At 39.6% G+C, this 9,594-nt stretch overlaps 2 protein-coding genes across 2 annotated transcripts; both read right to left on the bottom strand.

Moving 5' to 3' along the window:
- Positions 1–731: 731 nt before the first annotated feature.
- Positions 732–5,481, bottom strand: xiap (X-linked inhibitor of apoptosis). Its single transcript, XM_079351940.1, has 8 exons — positions 5,310–5,481; positions 3,457–3,715; positions 2,805–3,369; positions 2,567–2,666; positions 2,391–2,469; positions 1,879–1,918; positions 1,605–1,784; positions 732–1,515 (listed from the first exon to the last, which is right to left on the bottom strand). The coding sequence occupies exons 2-8, from the start codon at positions 3,694–3,696 to the stop codon at positions 1,322–1,324; spliced, it is 1,398 nt and encodes a 465-aa protein (XP_079208066.1). The 5' UTR covers positions 3,697–3,715; positions 5,310–5,481; the 3' UTR covers positions 732–1,321.
- A 952-nt stretch (positions 5,482–6,433) lies between these two features.
- Positions 6,434–7,975, bottom strand: LOC306829468 (E3 ubiquitin-protein ligase XIAP-like). Its single transcript, XM_079352512.1, has 4 exons — positions 7,354–7,975; positions 7,116–7,215; positions 6,940–7,018; positions 6,434–6,664 (listed from the first exon to the last, which is right to left on the bottom strand). The coding sequence occupies exons 1-4, from the start codon at positions 7,808–7,810 to the stop codon at positions 6,662–6,664; spliced, it is 639 nt and encodes a 212-aa protein (XP_079208638.1). The 5' UTR covers positions 7,811–7,975; the 3' UTR covers positions 6,434–6,661.
- Positions 7,976–9,594: the final 1,619 nt, after the last annotated feature.

The following is a 9,594-nucleotide window of genomic DNA, read 5'->3' as shown; positions in this document are numbered from 1 at the left end:
AACAGGACTGGATGTTTAGGTTTGATGTGTTTAAGCTTGCCAGTTTTGTCTCAAAAGCTTGGAAAAGAACATTGGATATATTCTCTTCGTTTAGAATCTGTCTTCCTTTTGACAGTAAATATAGTCTACCTACTGCACCATGCGGGCTGGACATAGTATTGCATGTATGGATACTAATAAAATAACAATTTCAAACTTCCACATGTTCTTATGAGCAGCTGAGTAAAATGAAAGGGGCAAATTCAGGTAAGTCCTAAAATGTGAATAATTCAGCATAATGCTGACCTCTAATTTACTCAGTCAGGTTGTTAAACAAGAGGTAAAAGAAACATCTCTGTTACTATTTACCAAGACAGATCAGCGTCATATTTTTTTTATCAATTTATCGTTCTATGTACTATCTATCCATCTATTTGCTAACTGGCTTCATTGTCTTGGGAAATGTTTACACTTTAAAAGCAGACATTGAAATGAAATAACAAAAGTGTATTAAAAAAAACGTGATGTTTGTAATGTCAAAACAATTGTTGTATCTTATTCATACCACATATCTACCACAGTCCTCCTATCATGCCTCAACTGAGATATTCTTGCAGTAAAATGTGTCAGATTGTTTTTTTACAGTCATACAAACCTTTGCTAGGTCGCTTACCTTTAGGCACTTAATTCAACCACTCCATATCAGAAAACATAAAGTGGGACATGAAAAAGTCAGACCGAATTCATTCACTGTATTCACAACTGATGACACAACTTATTTATTGATGAAATGTTAAATTATTTCACAACACAAAGATTTTACTGCAGACATTAAACCAGAGTTGATTTTGATAGTTACACAACAAGTTATACCTTCTTTTAGCTACAGAGCAACACTCAGTGACACAATAGAGTTTTTAACATCAACAATCACAGATGAGGGGATACATGTGTTTGTTACTGACTGAGTTTACACACTATTTCCACATCACTTAAACAAATAAAATAAATGAGACAAATACATACATCTAAGAATAGGCACTTCTGGCAAGAGACTTTTAGAACAGATGCTTTTATTTAGTGAATTTAAAGGCTGCAGTAATCACTGACGGCCAAGAAAGTCAACATCCGCTATTTGTATATTTACATATATCGTACTCATTATTAGCAGCAGTTTACAATATGAGTGAATGTGAAAATAGTGTTTTCTTGTGACACTTTAAAAACAACATGGTCTTTAAATTTATAGTATATTCTACAGCTTATGTACATGTATAATCAAAATAAAACAGATCTAGAGTTAGAAAGCAGCTTTGGCATAGGGCAGGAGTCTGTGGTTCCCTTAAGCGATATAGGTCTTGATCTTCTGTGTTATGGCCCCACAGCAGATTGGACACTTTACCAGTGACTCTGAACACTGCTTACAGGTGACCAGATGACCACATGGAATAAGGACAATACAAATATCTCTGTCCATACATATTTTGCACTGTTTCTCCCTCTGCAGCTTCCTTAGTTTCTCAAGTGGGTCCTCATCTAAATGACAAAAAGATACAAATGTAGTTAGTCATAATCAAATATGTTTATAAGATGGACCTGGGGTCAGAAAACAGGAGGTACAGTACCTTGCTCCTGTGATTGTGCAGGATCATTGTCTTGTGTTTTAAGACAATCCTCCATAAGTTCTTCCACGCTGGAGTAGCCTGAACCTGTTCGACTGATTTTCTCCAAGATCGACTTTTCCACCACACTGGGCTCTACGCCCATCACTAAGGCTCCTTGAGCTACGGCCGAGTGCAGCACCTCTGAACACAAAGAGGAAACTTCCGTGGAAACAGCCCTTTGTATTCTTCATTTACATTATCCACATCCTATAAAGTACATTGAGTCATTACTTACCATTCCGAGCTCCTGAAAATCCATTCACATGACTCGAAGCCTGCAAACAAACATGACATCATTTTCAAAGAAGTTCAACTTATTCATCAATTTTAGTATGTAATGCTTTTAGACACAACCAGGCTAATCAGGACAACACATCCTATCATGTTCACCTTCGGTCTTTCTGTAATCATATTGTTCACCTCGTCAATCTATAACAAACAGATATTTTAAAAAGTTCTTACTGTTTTTGTTTTATAGAGTTTAAAGTTTTTTTTTTCTCTCTGTCAGTTTAAGCGATATTTTATTCCAGTTGTGTATTTAAATAGGTAGGTAGCACCACTATGAGTAATCATATGGCCTTCTATCCCAAGACACTGAAGATCTGGGTCTGTGTTCTGTACATGGTGAAAACAAACGGTTAAACACAAAGTTAGAAATATCATTTGTTGCATTAAGTTTAAAAAAGTTCCATTCCTTGGAAAATCCAGGAACATCTTGTTGTGTGTGTGTGTGTGTTGAATACTTACAGCTCTGTTTCGTCGTGGGTCTTGTAGCTGGATGCTGTTGACAAATTCTTGTCCTTTTTCTGCTAACAGGAAACGGCATCTGATTGAAAGGAAAACACATGTTTGTAATCAACATAAAGGAAAATGCTGCAGAGTTGAACAAGTGTTAGGAAGAGGGTAATCATTGTTGCTTTTACCCAGGGTAGTGTTTGGCATGTTCTACCCAAGGCTCTTCCTCAGGCTGCCAGCCTTTCAAACCTCCACCACAGCAGAAACATAACACCTTGTCTCCTGTACCTGCATGGACACACATGATTTATACTTGTTAGCATTCATCAATATACTACAAACTAATATGAACCAATAATTGAAATATTGCTCATTGCTTCATTAGTCCCACGACAATTCCCCCCCTATAAGGCATCACTGCTCTACCTGTGCTGTAGAAGCCAGCTGTGGCAAGCCTCTCATGGTCTATAGGGTGATGAACGCCTGCAAAGCTGCCAAGCCTTTCCTCAAAACTGCCCATCGGAACATGATTGTTTCCTTGTTGTTGACTGCTGCCCTCCTCCTCCGTCATTCCCTGAAATGGGACGTTGCCCACATCATGCCCGAGGATGAAGAAGCAGTTAGAGAAATGGTTGGTGTGCTCTCCCCAGGCGGTGTCCCCTGTTTCCCAACCACCCAGCATGCCACCACAGCAGAAGCACTGCACTCTGTCACTCTCTCCTAAGTAGTATAGCCCGGCTTCGGCCAGATCTCGAGGTCTCACAGGAGCCGTGGAGGGCCAAGAAGAGAAAGTCTGAAGTCGTGCTTCCTCACTCCTCATGTGAGGGGCCATTGGATAAGTAGATTCATCCACTACCTCTCCTGTTCTCAAGCGATATAGCATGTCCTCAGCTTCCTCATTGTAGGTTGAACCTATAGTCAGCGTGGTCTCAGAACTTGGGCTGAAACTTGGGCCGTGAGTGCAGCTCAGAAACTTGCATGATGGTGAAACCTGTAATGGGGGGGTTATCATTTATCAATTAAGATCAAATAATTAAAAATCAGAAAAACATGTGCACGTCATTTCTATTATGCGTACCTCTTTATGCCTCTCTACAGGAGTGTCTTCCCTGTTCCAGTTCTCCACAGTCTTCTGGCAGCTGAAACAGCGAACACGATCGGCTTGGCCTGTGAAGTAGAAGCCCGCCCGGGCCAATCTTTCTGCTGACATCTGTGAGGCCAGCCCAGAGCCACGGAATGAATCTAGGCGGCTATTCATCCGGGAAAAATCATCCAAGTCATCAGTCTCCAAGTTGCTATCTTGCCCAAGATCACACATGATAGGACCAGACAGGGAGCTGTGGAGGTGACAGAATGTTTGCATTCAAAACAGGAAGAACAAATATGATACAGATTAGGTCAATGTCTAGGAGTAGCTCCATGCATTTAAAGAGACATACACACACACCAAATCAGAGCATTCTGAGAGCTCTGGTTCAAACAGGGTTACAAACCTATTGTGGTGCTTGATTCATGTTATATTATGACCAAAGCACAGCACAGATGTCTCATTGAGACCACAGGGACTGTTTGAAAAGGTGAAAGAGACACTTGTCTAAAGGTCTTTAAAGACTTTAGATTTAGTTTAGTAAATGAAAGCAATTCTGCGAGGACGCTACACTCTTAGAGGGTCACTGTGCCTTTAAGAGAAGCTGCACTCTGTATCACATGGAGGCATTGAATATTCCATGTGAGGGATGGGCACCAGAGAGGAAGGATCGTCTACAGCAGGATTGGTTCACTGCCGAACACTCCTACTGCACGGGGTGTATCCCTGAGCAGCCCAACATCAAACATCACAGAACCAAAGACAACAATACAGTATATATTACTCTTTTTTTAAGGAAAACAACGCAAAGGAAACCCTGCACTCATAATCCAAAGAATCTAGTGTGATATATACAGTAAGACATGAAACAATGTAGAAATACATCATGGATCTGTGACATATTTTAGTCAGCAAAAGCATGGTGTTTACTCATAAAAGAAATGATGTTGCAACAGGTCATGGGAGGCACACCTCACCTCTGTTTGTACATATTGTCCTGACGGGTGACACTTTTATGTTTTATGTCCTCTACAACTTGTTCACATAGCCCGAGGTTTCCAAGGTTTACTCTTTTAATGCAGATCTAGAGTACCACTGTGTGTGAATATTGCAATATGGGATAAACGTATGCTATAATAACTCTTAAACTGAGCAACAATCTGAAATATTAGTATTTATTTGGATGCAACTTAATCCAACCATAATCCAAAAGCAAATACAAGGGTTACTTAAGGATCCTTAGTAGTAACAAATTAACCAGTTAGGGGACTATTTATTGATTAATTGATCAAATGCTAGTCTTTGATAGATTATAGATTTCATCAAAGTGGAGGCAGCTTGTGATCTTTGGACCGAACTCTTTAAAAAGCAAAGTTCAGATGCACTTCAGCGTTTCAAGCATGTGTCTATCTGCATCTGCCCGTCACAAATGTTTCGTACAATGTACTAAAGTAGTCGCGACAGAAACGAATGGCCCCAACAATTTCCAGCACCTTCGTGGAGCTTCATATGTGACAATAAGGACACAAAAGCTTCACAGACCCATAACCAAACACAAAGCTGAGCGCCTGTAGTCTGACAGCTGACACCTCGGTCACACTCACTATAGGCTGCAAACACACTGTATGCTACAGTCTGTATATTACTTCAGCGGACAAACAGTGGGTTAACATTTTCGATGAGTACTCTTGTGCTTTTAAAGAGTGAAGCAGGATTGCAAAAATGTAAACTACCATGCGCTAACACAAACAAACGTCAGTTAGCCACCTTAGCTTAGCTATCCGACATGGCGCTAGGTCAAAAAGTTATTTGATACATTAACGTCACAACATTTTAATAATTACCGTTCAAAGACCTTCCAGCCACGTTTTGGGTGTTTATTTTCCAGTCAGCCTCTGGTGTGACCACCGCATGCAGGAGAATACGTCAGTGATAAAGGGAATATTTATTTAACGCGTCTACTCCAGGAAGTGAAAGCTACGCCTTCACAGCGTTCACACTGCGCATGCTCGCGTGTCCCAGCTGACCGCTGACGTCACGACATGTCGGAAAAGGAGACACGAGACAACCCCAGTTTAAAAGCCCCACATATTTTGATTAATTTTATGCAGAAAACAGTCTATATTATTTATAAGTTTTTAATAACGCGGTGGTTTACAGTGACTGTTTCACATGGATGTCTTTACCACATTATACTTCCACTATTTCACCACATGTACTGTAGCTCTTCAGCTAAATCTTACTCATTTCACTCCGCTGAAATGAGAGCGATGACAGGATACACGATAGAGTGCATATGATAGCCTATATTTTATTAGGCACACAACTTTTTATTTACATATGTTGCGCATACACGATTCAAATATACAAAGTGACTCATCACAGGCATCCAGTTCACCAACCAGATGTCCAACAGGGTTTTTACCTCATACAAAGTTTACCATTTGTTTACAATTGCATAGACCCACAGAGAGCTTTGTGGTATTACATGTCTTTTCTTTGATACCTGTCTTGCTCTCCCTTATTCATCATAACATTTCACTAGGCATGATAGTTAGCCCATTGTTTCTTACCAGTTCATTCAATAAATATAATAACTTTATTTATAAAGTACCTTTTAAAACAGTTGTTTACAAAGTGCTTTATATGGTGTGCAATTTATCTGGAAATATTTTACCACACTTTTTGGGTTTAGTTTATTAGTTTAGTTGTCAAGGACCATGTACAAAAATAACATTAATCTCATATAGAAAAGATGCTTCCTACCAGATTATAGCAGTTTGCTAATTTCCATCTGCAGTCCCTGGGCAGATCAACACAGAATACACACACAATACAACATATACAAATTCACATCATATCCCAATACACATGTGATAAGACTCTACACAAATAGATAGATAGATAGATAGATACTTTATTGATACTTTATTGATCCCGAGGGAAATTCCCGAGGGAAATTCAAAGACTACATTCAAAATAATTTTTCTCCATCCTTACTTTACCATCACAAAGTTAGCCTTTACTTCTGTATCCACACCGTCAACTGTTATTTCTTACAAGGAGTTGTTCAGATTAGAATCACAAATGTTTTTCTTTAGATATGCCTGCAAAATAAACACCAACATTTCCTGCTTCAGGAGCCCTTCATTCTTCATTTTCATGCCGAATCAGTATGTAGAGATTGGGTATCCTCTCACTGAATAAATGCATGTAAAACAACAAAAGAACAGATTAAATTAAATAAAAATTCCAGAGCATGTCTATTTGTATAGAGAAAAAAACAAAACATGAAATTAATAAGCATTGGTATTTAAAAAGTTAAGAAATAGGTTCAGGTTTTTCCTGTTCAATTTTCAAAATGGCATTTTTATGCGAATTTGCAAGTCGATTAATTTCTTGCTGTAACTGTTACTACCTTCTAGCCTAAAATACATCCCACTCGGAATTTGTGTGTGTGTGTTGAATACTTACAGCTCTGTTTCGTCGTGGGTCTTGTAGATGGATGCTGTTGACAAATTCCCGTCCTTTTTCTGCTAACAGGAAACGGCATCTGGTTGAAAGGAAAACACATGTTTGTAATCAACATAAAGGAAAATGCTGCAGAGTTGAACAAGTGTTAGGAAGAGGGTAATCATTGTTGCTTTTACCCAGGGTAGTGTTTGGCATGTTCTACCCAAGGCTCTTCCTCAGGCTGCCAGCCTTTCAAATCTCCACCACAGCAGAAACATAACACCTTGTCTCCTGTACCTGCATGGACACACATGATTTAAACTTGTTAGCATTCATCAATATACTAAAAACTAATATGAACCAATAATTGAAATATTGCTCATTGCTTCATTAGTCCCATGACAATTCCCCCCCTATAAGGCATCACTGCTCTACCTGTGCTGTAGAAGCCAGCTGTGGCAAGCCTCTCATGGTCTATAGGGTGATGAACGCCTGCAAAGCTGCCAAGCCTTTCCTCAAAACTGCCCATCGGAACATGATTGTTTCCTTGTTGTTGACCGCTGCCATCCTCCTCCGTCATTCCCTGAAATGGGACGTTGCCCACATCATGCCCGAGGATGAAGAAGCAGTTAGGGAAATGGTTGGTGTGTTCTCCCCAGGCGGTGTCCCCTGTTTCCCAACCACCCAGCATGCCACCACAGCAGAAGCACTGCACTCTGTCACTCTCTCCTAAGTAGTATAGCCCGGCTTCGGCCAGATCTCGAGGTCTCACAGGAGCCGTGGAGGGCCAAGAAGAGAAAGTCTGAAGTCGTGCTTCCTCACTCCTCATGTGAGGAGCCATTGGATTGGTAGTTTCATCAACCACCTCTCCTGTTTCCAAGTTATATACCATGTCCTGAAGTTCAGCGTGCAACCACCGTCTCGAAAGAATACATCAATGAAAGTGGTACTATTTATTGAAAGCAAACTACGCCTTCAAAGCGCTCACACTGCGCATGTCGTTATGTGTATCCCAGCCCACTGACGTCATGAGATGTCAGAAAGAAGAAACAGGGGATGTACCAGAAACAGGGGATGTGCAGAATCAGATGTTACGTTTCCTCGAGGGGTTTCCCCAAAGAAACCCGTGATTTTTTTTTTTTTTTTTTAATTTTTTTGTTTTCAATTAATTTCACGTAGAAACACAGCCTTATACAGTTTTATTTATATTTTAAATAATTTTCTACGCGGTGGTTTTCAGTACCTGCTTCACATGGATGTCTTAACCACATTATAGGCTACTTCCACTATTTCACCACATGTAGCTCTTCAGATAAATCTTGTTCATTTTAGTCCACTGAAATGGCAGCGATGACAGGATGCATGAATGAGTGCATATGATAGCCTATATTTTATTAGACAGGGGGACAATTATACCACACAACTTTGTATTTACATATGTTTGGCATACAAGACACAAGATATACAAACTGACAGTACTGACTCATCACAGGCATCCAGCTCCAACCAAATGTCCAACAGGGTTTTTACCTCATACAAAGTTTACCATTTGTTTACAATTGCATAGACCCACAGAGAGCTTTGTTGTATTACATGTCTTTTCTTTGATACCTGTCTTGCTCTCCCTTATTCATCATAACATTTCACTAGGATTGATTGAAACAGAAAATTACCCTTCTTACAGCTGGTTTATCGGGATATATTAATCACACTTGTTCTAAGGCAAGCACATAATGTATATGGAGATATTCTGTACTTTTCAATTCCACTCATAACCTTTAATTTATTGGTTTTATGGCTCAAACAGAGTGAAATGTTTAACATGAACAGTCTTGATCTTCTTGATGTATGGGTGTTGGGTCAAGTTTAAATTCTTTTTTTTTTTTTTGAGCCGGGAGTCTGCATATATTTTGACACACTCTTACACTTCTAGTACCATACCGTCTATAATCAATCAGGCTACATTTCCCTGGCTATGTTAGTTCCTTGTTTTTCTTGGGAAAAAGACTCAGATCGTTAGTACATTCCTGTGGCAGTCACCTTAAACATTACACTTCCTGTTTCATCTTTGCCAGCACCATGCAAGCACATTCTTGTCATACTCTGATCAGTGGGACGTCCCCACTTTCATTTCATTGTTGGAGTATTTAGATCCTGTTTCTGGTTTTATGCAAATTCAGATGTAATGTTCCACTCTGAAAAGTTTCCCTGAATTTCCCCTCTTTCTTTTCCCTTTTCTTTTAAGTCTTACGTTTCTTAATTTCATTTAAAGTTAGAGTCAGTAAATATTACCAAAAAAATAAATAGTCGTATACAATAATACTGCTCAATCATCACTTATGGGCCTCTATATAGTACATGTGTGGAGGTGACTGTGTCCTCTGCTTGTATTTTGATGTTTAGTTTAACTCGGGATGTTTCTGGGCAGGTACTGGATGCGTTTCCCCCGTCCAATGACAGCACACAGGTGAGTTTAATGAATACAATTGAAGTGAATGTTGCAGTCAAGGCTGTAGTGGGAAAATGTAATCATTATGAGGCGAAACGCCAGGCAGATGAAGCTGGTTCCAAAATGAGTGTGAACCTTGGGTTGACTTTACCCACTTTTGGCAACGTAAGGAGCCACTCGGGATGAAGATCAATGAAGATGGCCTGCTTTCAGTTGGACAGGCAGAT

The sequence above is a fragment of the Symphodus melops genome (genome assembly GCF_947650265.1).
Source record: "Symphodus melops genome assembly, chromosome: 9".
Classification (NCBI taxonomy): domain Eukaryota; kingdom Metazoa; phylum Chordata; class Actinopteri; order Labriformes; family Labridae; genus Symphodus; species Symphodus melops.
The sequence above is the reverse complement of the archived record's forward strand: the minus strand, read 5'-3'. Positions and strand labels throughout refer to the sequence as shown.

What these genes read in the sequence shown, in the direction of transcription:
- xiap (XM_079351940.1), bottom strand. Translation starts at nt 3,696, where the DNA reads ATGTGTGATCTTGGGCAAGATAGCAACTTGGAGACTGATGACTTGGAT. An exon ending in CATGCCAAACACTACCCTGG is followed by an intron (nt 2,470 to 2,566) that starts GTAAAAGCAACA and finishes CCTTTCAATCAG; the next exon opens with ATGCCGTTTCCTGTTAGCAG. An exon ending in ACCCACGACGAAACAGAGCT is followed by an intron (nt 1,919 to 2,390) that starts GTAAGTATTCAA and finishes GTTTGTTTGCAG; the next exon opens with GCTTCGAGTCATGTGAATGG.
- LOC306829468 (XM_079352512.1), bottom strand. Translation starts at nt 7,810, where the DNA reads ATGGTATATAACTTGGAAACAGGAGAGGTGGTTGATGAAACTACCAAT. An exon ending in AGCTGGCTTCTACAGCACAG is followed by an intron (nt 7,216 to 7,353) that starts GTAGAGCAGTGA and finishes GTGTCCATGCAG; the next exon opens with GTACAGGAGACAAGGTGTTA. An exon ending in CATGCCAAACACTACCCTGG is followed by an intron (nt 7,019 to 7,115) that starts GTAAAAGCAACA and finishes CCTTTCAACCAG; the next exon opens with ATGCCGTTTCCTGTTAGCAG.